This window comes from Stenella coeruleoalba (assembly GCF_951394435.1).
Source record: "Stenella coeruleoalba genome assembly, chromosome: 8".
Taxonomy (NCBI): domain Eukaryota; kingdom Metazoa; phylum Chordata; class Mammalia; order Artiodactyla; family Delphinidae; genus Stenella; species Stenella coeruleoalba.
Window position 1 is genome coordinate 15,069,770 of NC_137154.1, and position 26,846 is coordinate 15,096,615.

The 26,846-nt window shown below is 57.3% G+C and overlaps 1 protein-coding gene across 3 annotated transcripts; it reads left to right on the forward strand.

The window, feature by feature from the left end:
• The first annotated feature begins 9,490 nt into the window (after window positions 1–9,490).
• On the forward strand, window positions 9,491–26,846 carry TP53I11 (tumor protein p53 inducible protein 11). Of its 3 annotated transcripts, none has more exons than XM_079930272.1 (8): window positions 9,491–9,718; window positions 20,802–20,869; window positions 21,674–21,833; window positions 22,451–22,509; window positions 22,705–22,753; window positions 22,991–23,087; window positions 24,093–24,194; window positions 24,639–26,846. In XM_079930272.1, exons 3-8 carry the CDS (start codon window positions 21,705–21,707, stop codon window positions 24,770–24,772), a joined length of 570 nt encoding a protein of 189 aa, XP_079786398.1. In that variant the 5' UTR covers window positions 9,491–9,718; window positions 20,802–20,869; window positions 21,674–21,704; the 3' UTR covers window positions 24,773–26,846. The 3 variants fall into 3 exon arrangements, with proteins under 3 accessions (XP_079786398.1, XP_079786400.1, XP_079786399.1); XM_079930274.1 differs by lacking the exon at window positions 9,491–9,718 and adding an exon at window positions 10,350–10,444; XM_079930273.1 differs by lacking the exon at window positions 9,491–9,718 and having other exon boundaries at window positions 20,591–20,869.

Sequence of the window (26,846 nt, forward strand, 5' to 3'; positions counted from 1 at the left end):
GAACAGCACATGAGACGGATCCAGACACAGGACACAGCAAAGCACAGGAGGGCAACTGAGAGTAGTATCTACTCAGATGTCTATCTCCTCCATCAAATTACAAGCTTCTCTCATGCAAAAATCACTCGTTTTACGTATGTATATTCCTATATTCATTTTAGCTGGAACAATATAAGTTCATTTAAAATCTTGCAAAATGAAGTGGTAGGTCTATGACGGTCTTTACCCTTGGGCTGCTGGGTACTGCTGCACAGGCTGTGCACTGCAACACTCCCTCCGCAGTAGGATTAATACCCATTGGTTCTGCTCTGCATTGTCATTTATTACTAAATATTCTCAATACCCTTATTAATTCCCTCTCTCTCTCTCTTATAGAATAAGGTGCTGGGAACACAATGGTGAGTGAGACAAATGACGTTTCTATCCTCAAAGAGGGTATATTCTAGAGGAGGCAGATAAAAGAAACAGATACATTTTTAAATGGAAAGATAATCTTAGACGGTGACACATGCTATAAGTGTAGTGAACAGGGGAAGCAGTTAGGTGATAGGGGTCAGCTGTGATTTGGTGGCTGGGAAGACTCTCCGAGGTGACCTATCAGATGACACCAGTGGTAACAGAGAGAGAGGCAGCCATGGGAAGGCTTGATAGGAACAGCATTCCATGTAGAGGGAATGGCATGTGCCAAGGGCCCAAAGTGGAAACAAGTTCAGTGGATACAAGAACTAGGAAAGTGGTGGGGGAATTCCCTGGCAGTCCAGTGGTTAGGACTCAGCGCTTTCACTGGGCCTGCTGCGGTCCCAGGTTCAATCCCTAGTCAGGGAACTAAGATCTCGTAAGCTGCACAGTGTGGCCAAAAACAAAAGAACTAGGCAGGTGGAAGCAGTGTGGGTGGAGCAAAGGGAATGAGGGGAGGGCAGAGGATGCAGGGCCACGCTGGCTACAGTGATGAGTCCGGATTTTACTTGACGCAGCAGGGAAAACCACGTTTCCTAATCTCTGGTCAACTTTTTCAAAGCTCTCTTGGACTGCTGAGTAGAGAGAGAGTTGGAGGATGCAAAGCTAAGAGCTGGGGGACCGGTTAGGAGCAGTCCCAGTGAGAGCTGATCTTGCCTTGGGTTAGGGTTGGGTAGCACGTTAGGGTAGGTGCTGGTAGCTGAGTTGAAGAGACAAAATAGAGAGGGCACTCGTACCGCTCTCAACATGAATAACAACAATAATAAGATGATTCATGAGTACAAAGCACTTTTACAGCCACTTTTCTCACCTTGTGTCATGGACAGGGCACTAGTAATAGGCCCATTTTCAGCTATGTAAACTGAGGGCTCAGAGAGGTGAAGAGTCCTGTTGCAGTTCTCATGACCTGGAGGGGACCCACAGGAACTCTCTCATTGCCTGAAGATCCCCACTGACACCTACTCTCCCTGTAGGCCTGGCTGGGGTCAGAGGTCCTTCCCTGCCCCAGGACTGTGGGAGCAGCCAGGCGGAGTGGTCTTCTGTTTACTGCCTTGGGCTGAAAATACATTTTAGCAATTGGCAAAACACACAAGCTGCAGCTCAACATGCTTAGATTGGTAAATGCACACTGTGCCCTTCTCTTAATATAAGGATATAAAACAATAATTTATTCATACTCAGAAACCAGAACACTTCCTTCTGCCAAGGTCCTCCTGCAACCCCTTCCTTCAGCCCCGCACCCACAGAGGGGCTCCCGGAATGGCCTGGGCAAGCAGTGGGCAAAGGGAGCTCTGTCCTGGGAGTTAGAGTGGAGGGGCACACTTTACTGAGCACCTACTGTATGCTGGTCCTTAACTATTTCTCATCCAATTGTCAAAATAATCCTGTAAAAGGGAGATTAGAAAACAGGAGACTTAGAGACTAGGAGCGTTATTTATCTACACAGTGGAGATGATAACATGGATAGAGTCCATGAAGTTGCCCAGCATATAGTAAGTGCTCAATAAGCACTAACTAGCTTCATGAGACTAAGGTTGCCATTGTCCCTCTCTGCTAATGGGAAAACAGAGGTGCAGGGATGCTACAAATTTGCCCAGGGTCACATGGATGGCAGTTGGCAGTGCCAGAGCCAGGGCTGTAGACTTCTGAAGCCAGGGTCTGAAGACTGTCACCAAGCATTCAATCCATCTCAGGGTTGCACCCTCCACCTCAAATTCACCCAGTTCTGGGAGAGGCCGGCTGTGTGCCAGCCTGAGGGTGGCTGTGTGAAGATGTCAGCCACAGAGCCGCCATCCCAGGGATGTGGCTTAATGGGGGCAGACAGATTACAGAGCAGTGTGTCAGGTGCAGTCACCAGGTGCTCCCAGGGCTGGAAGAGACAGCCTTGAAGGCTTCCTGGTACCTGAGTGATGCAGGGGGCGGTGTGCTGGGAAGGACCTCTCAAAAGTGAGACTGCCTGGAGGATGGAAGGAGGGCATTCCTGGCAGAAGGCCCAGCCCCGGCCAGAGGCCAGGAGGGCTGAAGCACTGGAGTGTTTGGGAGTAAGGCAAGGTCGGTTCCTGGGGCTCTGGGTGTGGTCAGGAGTGTGGGGCAGGGCGTGGCGTGCTGATCCCCACTCACCCAAACAGCCACCGTGTGCCCTTGGCGCCAACTGCTCGAGGAACACCAGCCTCCCAGCTGCAGCGCTGCTTGTGTCGAACCCCTTCCTCAGGCCCCGGATGGGGAGATCCACCCTATCCCCAGCATCTCCGCACTTGAACCCTAAATGGGGTACCAGAGGCCACAACTGATCCGCGGTGGTTATAAAGACCCCTTGTGGGGTACCAGGGGAAAACGGTGGGTTTTGGAGCTGACAGATGTGCGGCCTGGCATTCTTGGCGCGTGACGCCAGCCCTCTCTGGCCCTCAGATCCGCATCTGTAAAATGGGCCACGTCGCAGATGTTTGATATGCAAGCACGGGTCTTGCACCCACAGGTTGCCCAGCCTGTTGTTTGTTCTCTCTCTACCCCAACTCCGAGCGAGGGTGGGGAAGGACGGACGGGCGGCGGTGAGTGGGGCTGGGGAGGCCCTGGCTCAGCCTCCGGGGGCCAGGGGGACTGGGGAGATCTGCCTCTGCGGGACCCCTCCTCCGGAGCGGAGGTCTGTACCCAGCCACGCAGGGGTTAACCTGCCTCCCAGCCGCAGGCTCGGGCGTGGGAGGAGACGAGCGCCGGGTGAGGACTCCGCTGCAGGCGCTCCTTCCACCCGCGCCCCGCCCAGAGCCCCGGCGCCCCGGAGCGTAGCCTCCCCGCCGGCAGAGCCCCCCGCCCTCCAAGTACGGGCGGCGGCCGCGGGCGCCCTGAGCCTCGGGCACGCGCAACCCTCCGCTCCTCCTCGGAGCAATTACATAATGATGCCTCCCGTGCGGTGCGCCTTTGTTTCTGCGATCCGCCTCGGCCGCGCCCCGCGAGTATTAATAAACCGATCACTCAGCACGCCAGGCTGGGCTTTATTTGTGTTGATTTGGGTAGGGACACCTCCGAAAGAATAATAAACACGGCCCGCCGCCTCCCGTGGGAAACAGGGCAGCGGGCTCCCCACCTCTCCCACCCCAGTCCCAGCCCCTCTAGTCAGAGTCCCTTCCCCTCCTCACCTTGGTCAGCAGTCTGGTCTCAAGAAGGAAAGAAGAAGAAAAAAAAATTCAGAACGAAAAACTTGGGGTTCCAGGTCCACCTCTTCCACTTCCCTGGTAGGTGATATCTGGCAAAGAGAGACTCGTTACTCTTACCTGAAAAATGGGCCGAATAATACCAAAGTGTCAGTTTAAATGAGAAAATCTAGGAATTTAGTTTGCTTTGCAGACTCTAAAGCAGTGGTTCTCAAACACTCTAGCTGGACTCAGAATCACCGGGAGGGCTGGTTGAAATGCAGATTGCGGCCCTTCAGAGTTTCTGATTCTGTGTTGTCTGAGGCGGGACCAGGTATTTGCATTTCTTTTTTTTTTTACGTCTTTATTGGAGTATAATTGCTTTACAATGGTGTGTTAGTTTCTGCTTTATAACAAAGTGAATCAGTTATGCACATACATATGTTCCCATATCTCTTCCCTCTTGCGTCTCCCTCCCTATCCCACCCCTCTAGGTGGTCACAAAGCACCGAGCTGATCTCCCTGTGCTATGCGGCTGCTTCCCACTAGCTATCTATTTCCTGCAAACCTGCTTTGAGAACCACTGCTCAAAAGCCATTTATAAATGACCCTTATAAGTGTAAAGGTGATACCCTTGCCCCGAACTTGGATGACTACACTGGGGACAGGGCAGGCCAAGGAGGACCAGCCATCCCTGCCCAGGTCAGCAGCACAGCCAGAGCCGTCTGGGGCACTGGGCCTGGGCTTCCAATCCTGAGCTCACTGATCTCTGGGTTGTGGCCTTGAGCAAGTTATGTAACTCAGTGGGCCTCAGTTTCCTCATCTGTAAAATGGAGCTAATAATGGTACCAACATCATGAGATTTGTTAAGGTTAATACATGTAAGGCACCTAGACCAGGGCCTGGCACATGGTAAGGGCTCAGGAAGCTGTCTATTGAGAAGATGATAGCGCTCTCTAGGGTGTGGTACCCAAGGGGCCTAGCATCCGCTTGGGCAGGAGGCTGGTGAGGTGCTGCTCACGGCCCTAGCTGGCTACCCAAGGCCCAAGGTCCTGACCTCGCAGCCCAGAGTGGCTGCTCTATACTATCACTGTAAAGGGGTTTGGGGGGGCCTCCCAAGCTGAAGATCCACTCCCTGCTGTTCCCCCCCACCCATAGCAATTCTTTTTGGTCAGGCCCGGCTCAGAACTTTCAGAGAGCCTGAGGCTCTTATCTGACTTGCAGCAGTGTGAGCTGTGCCCACAAGGGAACGTCCACACTCTGTTCTGAGTTTTGGAAGCTGCCTCTCTCACACCAGCACAGAGCAACAGGTGTCCTGGGCCCCCAGACAGTGACCCCACCGCCCCAAGCCAGCTGGTGGAGGCTGGCTTTCCCAAAGGCAGTCACATGCACCTCCCTGTACCGCCACTCACCGCCACTGTCGCCTGTTCATTCATTCATTGGGTCAGTGAACATTAATTGAGCACTTACTGTGAGCCAGGCTCTGAGCTCAGGACTTACAGGTTGTACCTCACTTAATCCTCCAAGTCCCCTGTGCCTCGGCATGATTTTTCTCTCTCCATTTGACAGATGAAGAAACTGAGACTCAGAGAGGCTGAGTAACTCGACTAAGGCCACAGATCTAATAAGCAGAATTAGGGCCTTGACCCTAGATCCAGGTTGGTCTAACTCCCAAGTTCTGCTCTCACCTGCCCCCTTGAGCTCTCCCCAGTGGAAGCAGAAAAGCGCTGGCTGTGGTCCTCTGGTCCCAGAGCTGAGCTGTCACGTCTTTCCTTTAGAAGGGCTGAGCCTCCCTGCTTCCACCCGCATCCTAATGGGTTGTCTGTCCCACAGGTGAGGAGCTGCTTGACATTCTGCGGTCCTGGAGCAGCAACAGCAGTGGTGGGGATGATTCATAGGCGGGAGGGGGGTGGTGGAGGGAAGGAGGCCTGGACAGTGTCCCTGGCGTGGAGGTAGGGGCCGGGCAGTGTCGGGGAGGCCTGTCTCAGGGTCCCTGAGCTCCCAGCAGCTTCTCCCAGTCCCCAAAGCTGTGCTCAGCCTGGGCCCACTGGAATTGGAGCGGAAAGACCCAGAGGTCTTCTTACCAGACAGGCTCACAGGGAAGGAAGATGCTCTAGAGGAAGTGAGGGGAACCAGCAAAGGGCAGTGGCAGGAGTTATGAAAGCCCAGCTCCTCTGCCTCACGCTGTGTGCTGGGACAGTGGCTCTTTCGGCCTGGGCCAAAATGATGCTCCTCATGGCAGTTTCCACCACCTCCTGGCTTGACAGATTTCACCCCAGAGCTACTTTCCCAGTTTACCAAGCGCTGGCACCTGCGAGGCCCTCTCCCTCCCTCCTTCTTCTGGGCTTCCTAGGAATAATGTCAGCAACAGTTGTCTACTATGTGCCTTCTCTTTGCTAACAGCTTAACATGCATCCTCTCTCTTAAACTCCCAATAACCTCTAGGAGATAGGCTCTCCTATTATTCCCATTTTACAGACCAGGAAGCTGAGGCTTAGAGAAATGAAATCACTGGCCCATCCCTAGGATTTGAACCCAAGTCTGTCAGCTGCAAAACCCCTGGGCTCAACCACCACAGGCCTCTGACAACATCTTTTTCCTCTACACGCACCGCCAGCCCCAGGGAGGGGTCCCTGGTAAGACCTATCCCCTGTCCCTAGCCCCAAAGACTAGGCCAAACCCTCACTCCCCCCAGCCTCTCTCCTTATCTCTTGGGTGCCAACACTAGTCCCACTGCTGGCATCTTTGAAATCTAATTGCCTCTGCATTCTTCTCCAGGGAGTCACAATCCACAAGTGATTTCTAGCCACAGACACGGGCATTCCCTGTGCCCACTCCACCTTCCAACACCCACCTGCACGGGCACACACACAGACACACAGCCGCAAAGGATGTGCTGCCGCCCCTGCTGGCTGGAACCTGGGCAGATGGAGGCCCAGCTGCTCCCAGGCTCCTGTGGGAGGCTGGAGGGGAGTGACCCTCGCCCAGCCACGGGTCTGGGCTCCACCTCCACCCCACCCCCACCCTCCTGGGGCTTTGAGGGAAACATTTCACAATAATGAGAATCACAATAATCATGATAATAATAGGAATCAGCATTTCCAGTCTGCAAACCCTTTGCATCTCATCACCTCACGTGACTCTCACAAGCCCGTTTTTTCAGGAGCAGCAGAGGGTGCCCCAGCTGGTTAGGAGCAGAGCCAGGGTCCTAACCCCCTTCTCTCGCCCTCTCAGTTAATGTTCCCTGTCCTGCACTGTAAATAATGATGACACCTCAGGGCCACCACGTGTCAAGCACCTATTCTTGCCTAGATTTGGGGAGCACTTTACAAACGTCGGTTTTTATCCTCTTTACACTTATGTCCAATGTAAAGATGAGGTGACTCAGAGATGTTAACGGCAGAATGGCAGTCTAAGGAATGTTCTGAAGAAGAGGCACATCACTTTAGAAAATCATATAGGAAGGAAGAGAACAGAGCTTTTAATGGGCTCCTTAGGGAAAGTGGACGCCAGGGGTAATGGAGAATGTCTCTTCCTTCTCCTCCGGCCCCCAAGCACTTTGGCTGTTACTGCGAGTTGTTTCCATTGCTGGGCTTGACTATTTGCGTGTGCATCTGTCTCCCAGGAGCTATAAGCTCTTCAAGGACAGGGACTGGGGCCCCAACAGCCAGCACCTCGCCTGGCGCACGGGAAGGGCCCAGTCAACATTGCCTCCTTCACGAAGGATGATGGGACGGCTTGTGCTCACATCCTCCCATCTGATGGCCTTGGGAGACAAGAACACAGGATCAAGTCACCCAGCGCTCAAGGTTTATCCACATCAAACACCACCTAAGGCATGAACTCCTCCTGTAGCACCCTCATCAACTCTTCCTTGGCTTCTGCTTGCATGCTGCTAGTGACAGGGTGCTCACTACTACTAAAGCAGCCCCTTCTGTGTTGGAGATCTCGGAGCGATGGTTATAAAGTCCCTCCGTCTATTGATAAAAGTCAGGCTCTCAGGTATATCCAATAGTCACACCTAGGGGAGCATTAGCTGTGTCTCCTAGTCAGGGGGGCAATCAGGGGGAACAGCGCACACAAGTGAGGCTGATGCCTGCCCTTCAGCAACCCAGAGCCCAGAATGCTGGGGAGGCAGAAGGGGTGACAAATGAATTCATCACCCCCGCTTGAGCCAGCTCTGTTAAGACAGTGGGTTGAGACTCTAACTTGTCACAAAGACTACTATCAAGCCCTGAGACTTCAGTCAGGTGGGTTTGGGGTCTGTGCTTCACCCAGCAAAGCTAGGAACCATCCTGATCTGCAGTCATATTCATTCACTCATTCACTCATTGTTGGCCGTCACTGGCTGGGAGCAGGGATGGTGGCACTGTGGGCCACAGCACTGCCTCCGGATCAGAGTTGTTACCTTGGTAATCAGACAGCTAACCGTCACCGGGTGCTTACTATGAGCCAGGCACTTCCTGTTTACTTCTGTGTAAAGGGCATAGCCTCTCCTGCCCAGTCACAGCTTCGGAGAGGGCAACGGGAGCCTGCTTGGCACGCCAGCCCTGAGCACCTGGTACAGTCAGCGCCCAATAAGCGTGAACTGCTGCCATTTAAATCTCCACAACCACAGGTGCTCCTACTATTGGTTGCCCCCAGTTTGTACACCGAGAAAACCAGACACCTAGAGGTGGTTACTTGCCCATGGCCACACAGTTTCCAAAAGGCTGAGCCAGGATTTGGACCTGGGCAGTCTGCTTCCAGAGTCTGCTTGATCAACTCTTAAGGTACGGGTAGAAGCCTGGGGAACCACTCACCTTTCTCTGCCCCCTTTGCTTATCTTGTGAAATGGAGCTTGTCGTCAACCTCGCCTTCCTCTTTCCTCCAGCCCCCTCCCATTGTGACCATCCGCCAAGATAAAGAGATGCAGGTGTTCTTTTCTAGGAAGGAGGTTGGTGGGAGTTCGGGTGGGGACACACATTACTAGTCACAAAGGATTGAAATGAGCTCAGAATCTTGTGGGGGGGGGGAATTGCTGTAGGAATCTAGTTGTTTTAGGCTGAAAGGCTCCCAGAGAGCCTCCAGGACCCCCAAATTCCATTCTTACCCCCCTTGCCCTCCACAGGATGTGCGGACACAAAAGGTCTTGCCACTGTGCCTCCTTCCTCCCCCATGTGCCAATGAGCCCCAGCTAAGATCTTTGTGCCTTGACAGTGCAAATTTGTAGCAACTTAGCTGAGGCTGGATTTTAGGATGGAGGATGAAGGTGTGCGTGTGTGTGTGTGTGTGCGCGTGTGTGTGCGTGTGTGTGTGTGTGTGGCGGGGGGGGTGTTGATGGTGTCATGTTACTTGACATGAGGCAAGGGAGGACTAGAAACGGTGAGCCTAGGCTGGAAGCCAGAAGACTAAATGAAAGCAAATATTAACAACCACCGTCTGTAAAATGGGATCAATCATCCCGGCCTCATATAGGTAGTTGTGAGAATCACGAGTTAACACTTGTAATTCCTTCAGCACACGGTGCCTGGCACGGAGCAGGCGCTCAGCAGACGGGGACCATTGCTGTGTAACTGTGTTATTACACACTTGGGTATCTACCAGCCAAAGCATTCCTTTCCGTTTTAGACACTGGCCTAGGCCCCAGGCGATACCCCAGGGATATTTAAGACAAGGTGGCTTGCCAACCTACGAGGGTGTTGATAGTCTCACGAAAGGGGCGCAGTCTGGAGAATTTGCCACGAAAGTCTCCCTGGGCGGCGCGGGCCCTCTGTTCGGATTCCCAACCGCCTTCCCCCCGGGCGTGAGCGCGCCCCCAGCAGGAGATCTCCGGGAAGGCCTCGGCTGGGGAGCCCGGGAGCCCAGTTCCCCCAACCCTTCTCTCCCGCCCGCCCCGGCGGCCACCCTCGGGGGCTAGGCAGCGCGGCGCGTGGGAGGGGACGGCGCGCCATTGGCTTGTGCACGGAACTGAGAGGAGGGACCAGCTCGGGCCGCCAGACTCGGGCAAAGCCCCGCCGCGCTGGGCGCCGCGCGTAGTCCAGCCGGCCCTGCCCTGCCCGGCGCGGGCGGCGCGATGTGAGTCGACCGAGGGCCCGAGAGTCCCCCTGGCACGCCAGCTCCGCGCAGCGCCGGCGCCAGCAGGCGCTAGGAACGTGAGTTCTGCTCCCCGCCGCCGCTTCGGAGCCTAGCACTTTCCCTTCCCGCCGCCAGCTGGCCGGTGCCTGCGCAGCGCAGCCCATTGGGGCTCCTGCGGCCGCAGGGACCGCCGAGGACAGAGAGGACCCCGTGCGCGCGAGCCGGGCGCCCCAGCACCTCTTGGCGCCGGAGGGTTCTGCCGGGACTCCAGGGATTCCCCCCTCCGCGGTTCTCCCGGGCGCCGTCCCGCAGTCCCTTCAGGTCCTCTCCTTCGCGCTCTCCGCTTGCTCCCTTTCCTCTGACTCGGTTTCCCTCTCTCCCTCGGCTTCCTCCCTCCGCCGTCTCCTCCCTCTACGACGGTTTATTCCGCCCTCCGCCTCCGCCTCTTGGGCTCGCGCTCTCCGCTTCGGAGCGAGGGAGAAACCGAGCGGAAAGCATTTTCTCCCTCCCTGGGGTCTGACTCGGTCCCCGCGCTCGGTTCTCTGTCCCCTCCCCCTCCATCCCTGTCTCCGTCCTCCCTCCATTGTTCCCGGGTCTGGGGTGTGTGCGGCACAAACTTGCGAGTCCCCTTCCTCGCCCCCTGCTGGGTCGAGGTTGGAGGTGGCGGGGTTCCCGCTGCCCATAAGTCTGGCCCGACCTTCTGGTTCGGGGGACCGTGGGGGCTGGAGTGCTGGGCCAGAGCACCGGAGGCGTCCGACAGCCAGGAGCTCCCGCCTGGAGCCCCCAGCCCTCTATGAAAGTGGGTGGGTATCTGGAGCTGGGAGATAAAGGACACATTGAAGGGGGGAGGAGCAAGACCGGGAGACCCCAGTCTCCAGGGGTGGGGGGAGCAGAATCGGAAGCCGAGCCTAAGCCCCAGTTGTTGGGAGGAGGTTAGGGGAAGGACAGGTGGAGACCGACGCTCCCCACTCTCTCCCAAGTCGCGCGCTCGGCGGACGGGCTCAGCGGACGGGGGCAGCGTGGTCCCACTGTCCTGGCGCTGAATAGCCTGGGACTGCCCGCCTTGGGCGGTGTGCTCGTACCCACTCCGGGGGTCCGTAGGGGAACCGCCAGGCCGCCTCGCCCACCCGCGACGCCCCTATCACGGTTGGGCACTAGCTCGGCGTCCTCTCGCTCCACCCTCCCCCGCCCCTACCCCGTCCCGGGCTCCCGCCGCCTCCTCGAGGCCCCGGAGGGAGCGGATTTCTACGCGGGAGCGAAGGCGGCGGGGGCGGGGTCCGGGTGGAGGGTGGAGGCCTTGAACCCCGAGGCGTCTCCGTAGCCCAGAGCCCAGCGTCGACGGCCGAGGCCGCCTCGCCGCCCCACCGCCCCGCACTTCCTGGTTGATTTCCTTCAGACAAACTTTTCCCGGTGGGGCTGCCCTGCGGGGAGAAGGCACCGGGGCTGCAGGGATGCCCACCCCAACCGAGAGGCCTCTTGGACCTCCAGTCTTGGTGGTCTGTGGAGAGGGAGCCGACGCCCTCTCTTCCTCCGGCTCGCAGTGCCAGGGACATAGGGATGGGGGAGGGGGTGGGGAGGGAGGTGAGAGGGTTGTTGGAGAGCCAGGGGGAGGCAGAGTCCATTTTTTTAGCCGGGCCTCACACTTAGCCCAGGGGGAGCAAAGATTTTTCTCGTTGGGTTGTTAGTAAATAAGACTACGTATTCTCCAGGCCTCTGTTATCCCATCTGTAAAAGGGGGCCTCTGTCCCCCAAGGTGCCCTCCCGGCCCCATTGTCTTGGGAACCAGCCGACCTGACTTCTCCTTTTCTGCCCACATGCTGTCAGCTTAATCTGCCCTAAATTTGGAGTGGAGGGCTGAGGCCCAAAGCCCTCCACCCATGTTTGGCCGTCAGTACCTCCTGGATCCACAGCTCAGGCCCGCCACCCGCACCCCAAGTTCTCCAACCCCACACTCAACTGCCTCCCCTCCCCCAGGATCTTATGGTAGCCCCCCCCTCTGTGTCTGCTGGAGGAAGGGCCTGCCAGTCCAGGGGTTGGGGGTGGGAGGAACAGTGGAATTGACAGTGACCTGTGATATTCACACAGCGCTGAACTGCTCTTTACTTTCTTTCATTTATTGGACAAAATGTTTGTGAGAGCTGGGCCAAAAATGACTTAATGAACAGAGTGCCAGATACAGTTCTAGGCCCTGAGAGACAGCTGTGAACAAAATTAAAAGATTCTTGCCCTTCTGGAGCTGACACAGTGGGGGAGGGGCAAATAACTAATAAAGTAAATAAGCAAATTATATAGTATATTGGGAGGTGAGGGGGAAAAGTTGAGTGTGGGGGGGTGTTGAGGCCAGGGGTGAGGTCGCCATTTTAAGTAGGGTGGTCAGGGAGGTCTCCCTGAGGAGGTGACTTATGAGCTAAAGTTTTGAGGGAGTGAGCTGTGGGGATAGCTTCGGGGACTAAAGATCTGGCAGAGAACAGCCTGTGCAAAGGCCCTGAGGCTGGAATGTGCCCGCTGTATTTGAGGAACTGTAAGGAGCCAGTGTAGCTAGGGTAGAGTGAGCGGGTGGGGAAGAGATAGGAGACAAGGCTGGCTGAGAGGGGATAAGCCTCCCCATTTCACAGATGAGGGCAGTGATGCTCAGAGATAGCATAAGTAACCCCAGGGCAAGCTGCCCAGGAGTGGCAGCCGCAGGGTGGGGTGCCTAATGTTCTGACGCCTAGCCCGTAATAATTTTCCCTTCACCCTGCATCTCAACCATTAATTCACAACAATGGTTGTGCCCCTCCGAAGGCCAGGCCTGGCCAAGTGCTGGGGATGTGGAGGGGAGCCACCCAGGCTTAGTACCCCAAGGGGCTCCGTATTCTGCAGGCTGTTGCCAGCCCCCTTCCCAGGTTCCCCTTGCCCACCTGTTGTCAGTACACTCAGGGCAGCATCTTCCTCCTGAGCCAGAGTGACCCTAGTTCTCTCTCTTCCCATTTCCTTCGTGTGGCCACTGCCTTGTAAGCACCCCACTCTGTATCCACATGTGGCTTCTACAAGGGGACCTGTTCTGAAGTTGGTATGGTCAAGGGGGAAACTGAGGCAAAGAAGTTGAATTTCCTTGTCTGAAAATAAGAGCAACATTATTTTTGAGCGTTCACTATAAACAGGAACTGTTTTAGGAGTTTTTTGTGCATCTTCTCATCAGTGGGAGATGGGTGTCATTATTACACCCATTTAACAGATGAGGAAACTGAGGCCCAGAGAGGTAGTATCACTGGCCCAAGGCCATGCAGCTAATAAGTGGTGGAGCCAGGATATCAGCACAGGCCTTTTGAGTCATGCCAGAGCCCCCCAAACCCTGGGGGAGATGGTTAGTTCTGGACTGTGGTTCTGGCCCATCAGGGTACTGGGAAAAGTACAGGGATCCTTCTGCTTGCCTCCCGCAACCCACCCAAAGGGCAAATAACTACTTGCTTTTGAAAAAGTTGGCTCAAAATAGTGGGACATCTCTTCACGGAAACTCCCTTCCCGCCCTTCTCTCCTCCTCTCCAAGTTTCTGAGCATCTCCAGGGGTGGGGGAGGTGGAAGGAGTGGGAGGGGAGAGGGTTATGGCCACCGCCTTTTCACAAGAGCTCTGGCCCCATGGGATCTGGAAGCACCAGCTGCCTCTGAGGGCCCTGATGTGGTCATTGGGCTGAGGGGGAGGCTGGCCCACTCCTGGTTTGGAAAGGACAGGAATTCTCCATGTGTTCTGCCCTTTGTGAGTGGCAGTAGGGACAGAGAAGCCCCTCTCAGTGACTTCTGTGTGGCAGTGGATGGCCATCCGAGGCCTGGACACCCCCTTGCCCACACAGCAGTTTCAGAGGGTGAGGCCCCCAGGGATGTCCCCTCCTTCTTACCCCTTGTCCTGCCCTGCCCTCTCACCCTCTCCAGCACAGCAGGGAATGTTTATTTTTTCTGTCCCTGAGGGCTTGGAGATATTTGTGATGAAAATGTGGGCTTTCCTCTGTCCTTCTGGAAATTAGGCAGCTTCGAAAGAAAGAGAACTGGTAGAGAAATAGCAAAACGTGTGTTTCCAGAGCCGGTGAGAGAGGTGCTAGGACTTGGGGGCGGGGCAGCTTGTGCTGGGGTCTTTGCTGGAGCTGGAGTGTGGCTGGTGAGTGACAAGGTTTGGAGGCCAGATCCGGAATATCACAGCCAGGAGGGGTCCTGGAGACCACACTTCCGTTTTTCAGGCGAGGAAGCTGAGTCCCAGAGCCCGGCCCTGGCTTACCTGTGATGGCAGAATCTGTTGGTGACCTCAGCTGTCTTGTCTCCCAGCCCAGTGACTCAGGGCTCAGCCTTCCAGCTTCAGTCAAACCCTCCATTGCCAGCTCCTGTGTTCCTGGAGTTCTTGGAAATGGGGTGTGGAATCCCTTTCTTGACTACAGAGCTTTGTCACGGGGACTGGTTTGTACGCCAGCAGGATTCGCATCGTGTTCTTCTCCCCCGCCAGTTCTACTCTGTCATCCTTGCCCTTGACACAGAGCCCTGAGCCCGGTGGTGATGCTGGTACAGAGAGAGATGGGTGATGCAGCCCCGCCTTCCACTGGCTCACCGGCGACTTGAGAGACAAGGCTGCCTAAGGCAGACTGGCCTTTAGAATAATTGCACTCTGCTCTCGAGGGATACACTGCAAGGAAGCCCTGCCACGTGGCAGCCTCTCCTCAGCTTCTTCCCTTAGCCCGTGTACCCTGAGGAAACGCCCACCAGCAAAACCTGCACCCCAGAGGCCACTGTGATAATAATGTCGGTGAAGCAGCTGTGTGACTTCCTAGTTTAGTCCAACCCTGCTGACAACCTAGTAAGTCAGGCATTGTCACCCCATTTAGAGGCTCCGGGAAGTTAATCTGCCCAAAGACACAGGACTAATGATGCAGAACCCAGAGATCTGGATCCTTGAGGTTTGAAATTCACTCCGCCTGAGGTGGAGGGTTCTGGGCTGGGTTCTTTAGATCGCATCTCGCCCAGGGGGCTGATGGGCTGCCCCGGGAAGGGACCACAGGAAGGATGATGTGGACCCTCCAGTCCCCATGGTCCCCTTGCTGGGTCTCTCCCTACCTCCCCTTCCCTCTGCCCAGGGCCGGGAGGCTCTGTCTCTCACTGCCCCCACTCCTGTGCTGCCTGTCCCAGACCCCATTTCCAGCTATTTTGCACCAACGTGATAACCGAACAATGGGTCTCCTTTGTAGCCCTTCCCAGGTCCTGCTGGAGTCACAGGGCCTTAATCCAAAGGAGGCTGGACCCCAGGGAGGGGTTCAGATGCTGGCAACCTGCCAGGGACTTTCACGGGGAGATGTGATGGGGAAGATGGCTTAGAGCTGAGTTCTTTTTGGATGTCGTGTTCACCACACCACACCCCTGCCACACGCACATGTACATGTGTGCTCATGCAGACGCGTGCACGTACACCAGCTTCTATCTGAATATCCAGTTAGGCACAGTTAGCTTAGTTTGAATTTCAGCTCTGACACTTACCCCCAAGAGACACATACGTAAGTCCCTTGGGCCTTAGTTTCCTCATCTCTAAAATGGGAGTCATAGTACAGCTGTTCTCATAGGGCTGTGGGGCTTACATGGAATTCCTGGTCTAGAAGTACTGGTCCCCTGCCTCCTTTCCTTGGGAGGATGTTTTGGGGGCATTTCTCCTTACCAGATGGGGAGGGACAGGTATGCTGCCCCTCCAACAGAGGGTCTTGTTTGCAAAGGTAGTGGCTCTTGGCTCTGACACTCAACAGCAATGACTCCCCCCTGAATCACCGGAGGCTGGTGGGTGCTCTGGGCCCCAGGCCGCTTCCTCTCCCCCAGCGCCTCTTAAGCCAGCCCTCGTGGTGGCACATTCTCCGTGAAGGGGACAGCTCTGCAGTCCATCTGTTTCTATGGAAACCAGGCTTTCTGGGAAGGCTACAGGGGGGTTGGGAGAGGTCCTACAGGACTGGCATGGGAAAGATGTCTCAGCCCCATCGGATCTGCTGCGAGGGCAGCGCCTGGACAGCCACCCCTTTAATATTGTTAATTACTGTCCTTTGGGGAGTGCATACCAGGGACCAGGCCCCTCCACTGCCTTTTCTCAGTCCGTCTGATCACAACCCTGTGAGCTAAGAAGTCGTCGTGTGGTTTCACAAATGAGGAAATGGAGGCTCAGAGAGGTTAAGTAACTTTCCTGAGGTCACAGAGCAATTAAGAGTAAGAGTTGGGGGTTTGAGTCCAAGTTTGCCTCATCATTAAGTATATGCCCACCCCCCGCCCCTCCCCTGACAGTTGTAACACTCCTCCCGTCGCCCCATGAGCCCTTCCCTTCCTGGTCCGATCTCGAGGCTCTGCTTGGCCTCTGTGCCATCACGGCCCCTTCTGTCTTGCCGCCGCCGCTAGGAGCTCTTTGGGGATGTTCTTTTCTGGCCTCAGATGAGGAAGGAGGAAGGGGCTACACGGGGTCAGATCTCGGCTAGCAGGGGGCCTCGAAACCCTTCCTCCAGCTTTACTTTGTCCCAAATTTTTGTTGAGCTCCTCCCATGCCTGGAGCTGTCCAGGCCGGGTGAACAAAAGCATCAGTAACCCCTGCCCGGTGGCACTCACCTAGGGATGGCTGCAGCTCTCTGAGGTGGTAGTGGGGTCTCGCCCAACGTTCTCACCCAACCTCCAGTCATTTCCTGGGCACCCCAGATGCCAGGGAAAACCCCATCTACTCTCCTGGAGTCTTCAGCAGCCCCTGACCTGCTTGTGCAAGGTCACCTGGCCAGAGGAGGCACCAAATTGGAACCCAGCTCTGCCTGACCACAAAGCTCCTTCCCGGCTCTCCTGTGTCACCAGCTCACGTGTGGCCTGGGGCAGAGCTTGTCCGCTCTGGGCCTCAGCTCTCTGGCCTGTCCAGCGTGTCCAGCGTGTGTGTGGAGCAGAGCCTCCCCTTGGGCCCTGCCAGGTCTAACTGAGTGTGATCCTGAGTGTTGTGGGTAGAGTTAGGGAGACCTGCTTGCCTTGGCCTGACCGTCCCTCATTCGCCTCTGCTGCCAAGGTGCCTCTGTGTCCCAGCGGGGCCAGTGGGGAGGTTCTCAGGTGGGCACGATACCAGCCCTGCCTTCAGATCACTGGGTCTCGGGGAGCCCTGAAATGCCTGGCCCTGAAATGATGATGAGGATGGTCCGGAAGTGGCCCTGGCTGCCACTGAGGGTCCAGAGAGGGGAGGGGCACTGTGCCCTGGGAAGGCTCCCTGGAGGAGGGGGCATGCAAAGACCCTGAGGAACGGGGGGCATCGGGATGGAGGGAGTGGAAAGCAGTGGTTCAGAAGGGAGAACACTTGCTCGAAGGACAGTGATTTCCCAGTTCATTGGCAATTGAGGTCAGAGAGGCTGGCCAGGGGCAGAATGCAGAGGATCGTGAGCACGGGGTCTGGGGGCTGCCATCCACATTTTCCCTTCTCCTTACCTGGCAGGGCCTCCCAAGCGAGCATCTAGGAGCAAGGGCAGCCCTCCTCCCAGCCCTTCCCCTAGCCTTGGGCAGCCTGGCACCAGCCTGGCCCCCGGGGAGCCCTGGGGGCCCTTCAGGAGGCACAGGGGCCTGGGGAAGGAAGCATGACGGCTGTAACAGGCAGGCTTTTTCCACTGTGCATGGCTGAGTGAGGAGAGGGAAGGAGAAGGAGTGGGGCCCTGCCTGGGTCCGGGCAGGGCACTCTGCCACAAGGTATCGCCTGTTATATCTCCTCCAGCCCTTCTGCAGAGTGAGCCTTCTCATCAGCCCCATTGCACTGGGGCAGCAGCTGAGGCTGGGAGAGCTGCGGTGTCCTACAGAACCAGGATTTGAACCCAGGTCCGGCTGTCCCAAAGCCAGTTCAGCTGGGGTACAAGGAGGGAGTGGGGGAACTGTCCTCCGTCCTCTCTTAGGTTACAATGGGGCCAGTCCTACCTGGAGTGACCTTGAAAGGGAGGAAAGTTCATGGGCAGATCAGAGGGGGTGTGTGGTGTGTCTCGGCGGTGGGGTACTTAGGGGCTGCTGTGCGCACACGTGCGTGTGTGTGTGTATGTGAGTGTGTGAGTGTGGCAGCTGCCCGCCTGCCCTCTCCAGGTGGGGTCCAGTCCTGCGGATGAAGGAGCAATGGGACTCAGGGCTCAGAGAACTTAACTCTGTAGGGCCAGGTGCTGGGGACCCTGCTCCCTGGACATGACGTTTAAGATCCCACTTTCCCTGGGAGGCTGTAGGGCCCTTTGTTGGTGGCGAGCTTGCGGCTGGGCTCTGGGCTCTGTGTACGGCCGCAGTGGGTCCCACCAGCCCAGGTACCTGATGGCTGTGCCGGAGTGATACCGGAAGTCAAATGGAGCCCAGGACCCTGCCCTGTAGCCCCCCTTCTGTACCAGCCCTGGGCCTGTGGTGCCGAGGGGAGCCCTGTGTCTGTGTTGGTGGGGAGGGACCATTGGGCAGAGGAAGGCAGCCGACCCTCTGAGCAGGGGTCGCTGACACAGCCCAGGCCTGCGGTGCTGTGGTCCGAGTGTCAGCCTTACGCCATGGGATTGAGGTCTGGGGGCTCTGCCCAAGGGGTGGAGACGTTAGGAAATGCTAGTTAGGCCCCTCTCCTGATGCTTCCTGGCCTCCACCCCAGAGCCCCTGCTCCATGGGGGACGTGGGGAGGAGGGGGTGTCTGTGTCTAAGTGCCCATCTCAACCAAGCACTTGGTACGGGCCAGGCACTACCTTACGCCCTTCACGGAGGTCACATCTTATATTCTCACAGCATCCCTGTGAGGGAAGACCCTTTGCTTCCCCAACTATGGATGGGGTGACTGAGGCACAGAGAGTGTAAGTGACCTGCCCACAGGCACACAGCTAAGAAGTGGTGGCCCTGGGATTTGAACTCAGAGAGAGTGGCTTCTGCAGCTAAGCTCTTCTGGCTTTAGCAGTTAGCTGGTACTTTATAAAATACTTGCTGTCCGTTATTTTGTTTCTGCTTTGACCAGGCCTAGGGAAGATGTAAGGATCGTTGTTTCCATTTCACAGATGAGAAGACGGGCTCAGAGAAGCAACTGGCCCTGATTCGTGCCTGACAGATCAGCTTCCCTGTCCCCACTCAGGCTGCAAGCTACTTAAGGGCAGGGACCCAATCCCACCACCTCTACATGGCTCACAGCACGTCCTCACTAAATGCAGTCCTTTCATTTAAATGTGTAGGTGCTGTGCTGCGTGCTCTTGACCAAGCTTCTCCTTTTGCCCCTGGATCTCGAGGAGCTGGGAATTACAGCTCCATTTCACAGATGGGGAAAACCGAGGCTCAGAGCAGTGTGACTTGTCCACTAAGCATAGGCAGTAAGGGACACAGCAGGACTGAGTCAGGCAGCCTGGGCGGCCTGGGTGAGAAGGGTTAAAACACTATGGAGACCTATATGAAGGGTTAAGTCAAGTCTGAGCATACCTGGTGCTGGCGAGGATGGGGGGTAAGGGAACACTCATGCATTGTGGGAAAGCGGAAATGGTTCACTGCTCTGGAATGCAGTCTGGCACTTTCTTCTAGAGTTAAACGTAGATTTACCATATAACTCAATATAATTCCACGCCCAGGTACTTACCTTCGAGAAATGAAAGCTCATGGTCACACCCAAACCTGCACATGAATGTTTATAGCAGCTCTATTCATAATTGTCAAACTCTGAAACAACTCAGACGTCCTTCAGTGAGTGACAGGGTAAACGAACTGGTACATTGACGCCAGGTACCGGTACATTGATTCCCACTCTCCTGCCGAGAGGAAGGGAACGTCCATATACACAGCAGCCTGGATGAGTCTCAAAGACATGATGCTGAGTGAAAGAAGCCAGTATCCACGGTTATATACTACATGATTCCATTTATGTAACACATTTGAAAAAACAGAAACAAAACTACAGTGACAGACAACAGATCGGCGGTTGCCTGGGGTTAGGGGTGAGGGGAGGGTCTGACTGGTGATGCAGCTGCCCTGGGTCCTGATTTGGAGGCGGTGGTTGCCTGGATCTATACATGTGCTAAGATTCATATAACTACAGACCCCAAAGAAGGTTCATTTCACTGTATGCAAATTAACAAATAGAAGGCCAGAGCGGAGGCCGGAAGAGGAAGGGTGGCGACCAGCCCGCCTGGGGCTTCCTTCATGGAGGCATGGGTGAGGGGCCAATGGCTTGCTGGCTCCCTGGGGGCAGCCTCCCGCGGGTCCACCTGGCAAGTGGGAGGGACGCCAGGCTGATTATAGCTTCTACCTGGATCCACCAGAAGGTGGTAGCAAGCGGCTGAGGTGTTGTGACAGTGCCCGCCCCCCCACCCCCCACCCCAGGAGCCTGGTTAAACCCTCGCTGCCCCAGGCGGCTGCCCCGCTGACCAGCGTCAGCCATTCATTGAGCTGCCTTCCTGGTCACCACCAGCCGCCGCCTCCCATTCCCCGGGGTGTATATACGTGGGAGAGGAAAGCATAGCTGCCCCTGTTGTACAGGTGAGGAGCTAGGCCAGGGGGCTTAGGAGGGCAGTGGGGCCTGGACGTTACTCACTAAAGACCTCCAGTAATGACCTTGGCCATTATTTCCAAACTCGAGCTGGTATGCTCCCTGCCCAGTTCATCCAGTGTAAAGCCATGTTATCCAAACACCCCACGTTTGATCCTTTGTTCTGATGTTTATTTGCTGGGTGCTTTATTTTGTTCTAAGACACTGGGTCTTAGTGTCTTAGAGGCTGGAAAACTGGAGGTGACCTGGGGACATTTCTGTGCCCTGCCTCTGGCTGGGGCTGAGAGGGTGAGACTTGCCGGGGGCCACACAAAGACCTGAGTCTGATGCCTGGTTGGGGGGGTCCAGCAAGCCCACCTCAGGTCCCTGGTTGAGGGACAGGCAACTTCTGAGCCTTGTCTGTTATCGGGGATGGTTTTCCTGCCTTTCTGGAGAGTAGCTGTGGGTGGGAAAGAGGTGCAGGGATATGGGAGGCACCCAGCACTGGTGCAGCACGTGATAGGGTGGGGGTACTACCATTTTTCAACCTGGTCTTCTATCGAGCCTCATTGAACTTGGTTTTCTCATCTGTAGAATGGGTGTAAATAGTACCCATCTTGCAGGGCGGCAAGATCACAGGAGCCCACTCAGGGCCAGCTTCTGGAAACCTTTACTTCACTGTGGTTTACACTGTTGTCTCCTCCACATAGATTTTGTGCTGACTGAAGGTGAGGACGGCCACTCAACTCACATCAGCGTCTCCACTGCCCGGCACACAGTAGGTGCTCAAGAGCTGGTCTGAGGTGGAGCTGGGGGGAGGCCGGAGGTTGGGGGCCATCAAGGATCGTGGGCAGACCTGGGGGGGGGGGGTGAGGGGAGAGCAGGGAGGGGCAAGGCCCGAACTGCTGCCACAGCCCTGCCAACTCTCCTGGCCATCCCTCCTCTGGCTCAGCTGGGTCCTGGGGTCACCCCCTCCCCTTGTTCTCAGCGCTGGCAGGTTAGAGGGAGGTTGTCTGGGAGGGTGGGTGGGAGGGCTTGCTGGGCAGAGGAATTGTCTGGGCGAAAGCTCAGTGGTGGCCTGGACTCCAGAACTCAGGAGCCCTACCCAGGCTTGGGTAGACCCTTCCCTCTTCTGCCAAGGCTGACCCAGGCCCCAGTTTACCCCCTGCCCCCAGGAACCTTGGGTACAGTCTATCCAGGCCTGAATGCCTTGTCCTGGGCCTATACCTCTTCCAGGGCTGTCTGTAAGGCTCCCTCCGGCCTGGTTGTCTGGGGTGTGCCACATCCACTTAGGCCAGACGGGCTGGCAGAGCGGGAAGGCCTTAGGACCATCTGCCCTAACGCGTTTTACAGATGAGGAAGCTGAGGCCAGGAGAGGGCAGTGACTTGACCCTTTTAATCACACAGTCGGGTGGTTAGGGAGCCCAGTACTGCACCTGGACCCTCAGATTCCTCCTCCAGTGTCCACCTGCTGCCCCAGGTTGACGGGGAGGCCTCCCCAGGCCCTGGGCTGGGGTCTGGCTGCCCTCTGAGATCTGGAAGCTGCGCAGGACCCGTGGCTGAGGCTGGTGTCTCCCTGCAGCCCTCCTACAGAGGCCGGGCTCCAGGACAAGATGGCAGCCAAGCAGCCCCCACCCCTCATGAAGAAGCACAGCCAGACGGACCTCGTGAGCCGCCTGAAGACCCGGAAGATCCTCGGCGTGGGCGGGGAGGATGACGACGGGGAGGTCCACCGCTCCAAGGTGGGCGGAGCGCGGAGGAGGGGCCTCGAACCGGCCACATGGGGGTCTGCCTCCGAGCACCAATTTGGGGAGGCAGATCTGGCCCACTGTTTGGGGAGAATAGCTGAGACCCGTTGCAGCTGCAGGGAGCCCCCAGATTTAGCTCATATTTTCTAGAAGTCTAATGGATATGTCAGAGGCATAGTAGCAATAATGAAAATGGATCCTTAGAATTAGCTGAGTGCTTATTATTTGCTTCTTATGGCCCCAGCTACTTTATAAGCATTATTTACCCTGGGAGATGTAGTGTCAGTTATTAACCCATTTTACAGATGAGGAAACTGAGACTCAGAGAGGTTAAGGACTCTGCCACCAATAAGTGGCAGAGCCAGCCTTCAAGCCCACATCTGGCGGACCTCTGAGCTTTCATCCTCAGCCACTGTATTTTCAGCTTCCCATAAGCCCCGGTGTCAAGAGGAGGAAGAGAGGGTGTGCCTCAGTGTGACCCTCCCAGCCTGGGTGACCCTTTGGCTAAGCAGAGCCACCTGGGCATCCAGGGGCCTCTGGGAGGGGGTGAGTAGGCTGGGCAGGCAGAGCTGCCTTCAGCCTGGTTGCCTCTGACCCCTCTGTGTCCACAGATCAGCCAGGTCTTGGGCAATGAGATGAAGTTTGCTGTTCGGGAGCCTTTGGGCCTCAGGTGAGCATCACAAGTTTGGTGGCGGACAGGGCTAGGGGGCGGGGCTCATCAGCTTGTCCCTGTGTAGTCTTGTCTTTGGTTCCATCCCGTCAAATTCCCTCCCCCAGACCAGCCATCGCTGGGCATCTTGGCTGGAGAGGGAAGGGTTCTGTGGCGCCTGGGGTGGCTCTGACCTTCCTCTCCACGCCTCCCCAGGGTCTGGCAGCTTGTCTCTGCTGTGCTCTTCTCTGGCATCGCCATCATGGTGAGTCCCTGCCTCGCCCCTGGGACCTGGCCCCCTCCCCTGCCCTGGAGCATCCTAGCTCCCATGGTCCGTGGTCCCAACTCCTTGTCACTGGAACCTCAGATCTTCTGTCCTGGTAGGGAGGGGTCGGGGGCAGTCAGTGTCCTGATCCTGGACTGCTACTGGGGAAAGGAAGATGTCCAGGGGAAGTTTCCACAGTGAGCCCCTCACCCTGAGCCTCCTGCCCGCTGTCTGCAGGCCCTCACCTTTCCTGACCAGCTCTATGATGCAGTCTTTGATGGAGTGCAGGTGACCAGCAAGACCCCCATCCGCCTCTATGGCGGCGCCCTCCTCAGTGAGTATTGCTAGGGCAGACTCTGGGGAGGGGCTAGGCAGCCGAGGGACCAATAGGGGCCGAGGGAACATGGGGAGCCTTCTTTGTGCAGGGGCTCCCCTTCTCAGAACCCACGCTTCAGCCAACAAGTCTGTCTCTGCTGGGTGTGTGCCGCCATCTTGTGGCCACTGGTAGACTGTCCCCAGGGGATTGGGACTGGCCTCAGCATCATCTGGGACAAAGCACTTATTGAGCGCCTGCTGTGTGCAGTGCACCACCTAGGCATTGGGGTAGAGAAATGAAAGAGGCCCAGGCTCCGCCCTCCAGGGCCTCACAGCCCAGAGGAGGAGGCAGAATCAACACAGTGTCTGTAAAGCCCTCGCCCTTGGACCGCCCATTTGAACCACTTCTGTTTCCTCTCCGACCTGAGTCACACGCAGCAGTGCCTGTTAGGAAGCTAAATGACAGCATTTAAAACCCAGCACTGGGGGTGTCCCTCCTCTTCTCCAAAACATTCTGTGGCTCCCTATTACCCGCAGACTGAAGTCCCAGCTCCTTCCGGTCTCTGATATTCAGGGTCATCTGTGGGGTGCATCCAGCCTTTCTTCCAAACCCCCCTCCCCCACATCCCACGGCGGGCCCCGGACCCCAGCCGCACCTCCTGAGGCCCCCGTTTCAGAAGGCCTCCACGACTTCGCAACACAGTTTCCCCAGCCTTGTGCCAATTGCACTTCTACTTGACCTTCAAGGGCCAGCGCCAGTAGCTCTGGGGTGGGGTTGGGGGATGGGGACTGGGGCAGCTTCAGGCCCTTCAGCCTCGCAATGGGAGAGCTAGTGTTACGGGTTATGGGTCAGGTTGGATGACGAAGGAGTTTTAATTTGAGCAGTGGGAGTGGGGGCAGGGCATGTCCGGGATCCTGGTTACTTTGTCAAAGGGTGGAGGACCAGGCCCCCTGCCCGTCCCCCAAGGGGGCGGGGGGATCAGGCTACTCTGCCCCCCGCTCCCCTCTTTGTCCCCCACCCCAGGCATCTCCCTGATCATGTGGAATGCTCTCTACACGGCTGAGAAGGTCATCATCCGATGGACCCTGCTCACCGAAGCCTGCTACTTCTCGGTCCAGTTCTTGGGTGAGTCCTGAGGTGGGCAGTGATGGGGAAGCTGATGGGGTACAGGGTGCGGGCAGCTTGGCCCCTGGCCTCCCAACTCTTGCCACTTGTTTTCTGGGAAGCGATGAAAACCTGTGCGAGGGGGAGGGACTCGTGTGGCTGGGTTGACCTGTACACCTGCACACCTGTGCTCACGCAGCTGATAGGTGCCTGTATCCTCCCGCATACACGCCCGTGCACCCACAGTCCACTGCTCACTTGTGGACCCAGCACAGGTGTGATGACACACAACCAGTTCTGCCCACATGATCGCCCCCCATACCTGCTACGGTTGGCCAGCTGATAGGATGCCCCAGCTCAGGGCGGGGGTCAGTCAGGCAGCCACCCTGGGGCCCATGGCATCCCGTGCTGGGGTAAGGGCTATCCCCGCCTCTGACCTGTGTCCCCCCGGCCTCTCTCCCACAGTGGTCACTGCCACGCTCGCCGAGACAGGCCTCGTGTCCCTGGGGATCCTGCTGCTCCTGGCCAGCCGCCTCCTTTTTGTCGCCATCAGCGTTTACTACTATTACCAAGTCGGCCGAAAACCCAAGAAAGTGTAGCCGCCCGCCGGGCCAGGGGCCCCTCTGGGGCAGGGAGGCCTGGGGACCTCGGTTTCCCTTTGGTTCCGGAAGGCAGGAAGGACGCTGCCCCAGGCAGGCAGGAGTAGCCGCCTTCCTCTCCTCCTGGGCACTCCCCGAACGCTGTGATCTCCTGGGCCCTCAGGTTTGGGGAGGGATGGAGCCTCTGCACCCCATCCTTCCCCCCGCACAGTGACGCCTCCTGTTCATGGGTGTCTCGGCCTCTGGATCCCCTGGACAGATGCGCGAGGACAGAGCCTGAGTCACAGGCATCCGGCCAAGGCCAGGCTCCTGCCCCTCTGTCACAAGACCCTTCTTTCTTGAGAGGCTGTGGACCGCCTCCTTGCTCTCCCCCAGGCCCCCAGCCAGTCTAGTGCCCAAGCAGCTGAACTTGGCTTCTGCCCATGCCTGGAAAACCTTAGAATTTGACCCCGGGCCCCTTCCCTTCCATGCGGGCGCTCTCCACATGTAGGGGACCCTCTGCCCCCTAAACACAGCGCAGCTGCGGGCTGGCAGGCAGGGGTCCGCCTTTGACCCCTGGTGCCTTCCCCTTCCGCCTTCTGTGAGGTGGGCTGCAGGTGGCAGGGCCTTGTCCTCGGCCACGGCCTCTCCTCGGGCCTCGCTCTTGGCTGCTCTGCCTCCACGCAGCTCCTGAAGGCCCCTCGGTGCCCCCTCTCCCAACTGGCCTGGGTCCAGAGGCTGCCAAGGGCCTCAGCCCCAGGCCGGCCCTGACAGATGGACACCCGGGTAACCCCAGATGGCGGCCACCTGTAAGTGACGGGGTTTGTGGTTGAGGAAGAGAGAGAAGCATGTCTCCATCACCCGGCATGTCCTCCAGGGTCCGAGGTGCACCTGGCTCAGCCCCCTTATCCCCCCTCCCCCCCTCCCCAGGGTGCTGCCCTCTGGCCTGGGGTGCCTCTGGGGCCGGCTGGGTAGGACTGGATGCCCTTCAAGCTCAGCAGGGGCAAAAAATAGAAATATTTCAGCAAGCCGCCTCCCCTCATGCCCAGCCCCCATCAGATGCCTGGAAGAGGCCGGCAGCCGGCTCCCTCAGAGATGAAGACCCCTGCAGGCCCAGCAGCCTGTGTGCCCCCCGTGAGGCCTTTACCCGACACCCCCCTTCCCTCCGGCACCCCGGGAGTGGCAGCCCCCGTGTCCTGGGGACAGATGTGGAGAGAAGCAGCCCCAGCCCCAGACTTGCTTCCCGTCTTGGAAGAGAGTGTTTAGGGGGCGAGATTATTGGTCCTTAGGTGCAGCCCAGCTCTGGCTGCTGCGTCCTGGGTCCAGGCCCTGCCCGCACTGGGCCTCGCTGCCCTCCCTGTGGCCTGCAGCCACACGTCCAGGGACACGGCCTGTGCCCAGCGGAGCACGGCACCGCCGCTGTTAACACAGCCGAGGAGAGAGGTCCAGCGGGTTGGGCGCCCAAGGCTGTGCTGCTGGTAACCGCGGCCGAGCGGAAGGGAGGCTGGACACTAAGGAGGGGCCGTCCTCCCCTGGCCTCCGTCTCGCGAGGCTGAAGTTTGTGCCTCTTTGCAGAATCCTGCCCCCAACCGCCGAGCCCCAGGCAGGCCCAGAGCCACGGCAGCCTTTGGGAAGTGGTACTGGCTGGTGGGCAGTGCCCCCAAGCCAAGGCATGTCCTCTGAGCTGACCCATGCTTTCTGAGGCCTGGCTAGCATGCCGCCAAGCGGTGGATGGGCTGTCCTAATGACCGCTGGGCGTGGCGGATAGATTTCCCCCGGGAGGCTAGCAGGGCAGGGGGAAGTCCGGGCGTCCGCGGGGGCTGAGCCAGCCAAGCTGAGGGAGGGTGGCAGGACCTTGTCCCCGGGGGTGGTAATGCGGGCCTGCTGGGACGATGCCGTCCTGGCTCTGTCCCTCCTAAAGGTTTGGGAGAACCCAGAATGCCCCTTCCCCGGTTCACTTGCCAGCCTCCTGCCTCGGCCCAGCTTCCCCACCCCGCCCCCAAACCAAGACCACCTTTCCTCACGGTCACTATTTATTCTTCGTTCCTTTCTCTTTTTGTAAGAAACAGTCACAAAAACCAGTGCAAAACCATCA

What these genes read in the sequence shown, in the direction of transcription:
- TP53I11 (XM_079930272.1), top strand. Translation starts at nt 21,705, where the DNA reads ATGGCAGCCAAGCAGCCCCCACCCCTCATGAAGAAGCACAGCCAGACG. An exon ending in TCTCTGGCATCGCCATCATG is followed by an intron (nt 22,754 to 22,990) that starts GTGAGTCCCTGC and finishes CGCTGTCTGCAG; the next exon opens with GCCCTCACCTTTCCTGACCA. An exon ending in CTATGGCGGCGCCCTCCTCA is followed by an intron (nt 23,088 to 24,092) that starts GTGAGTATTGCT and finishes CCCCCACCCCAG; the next exon opens with GCATCTCCCTGATCATGTGG.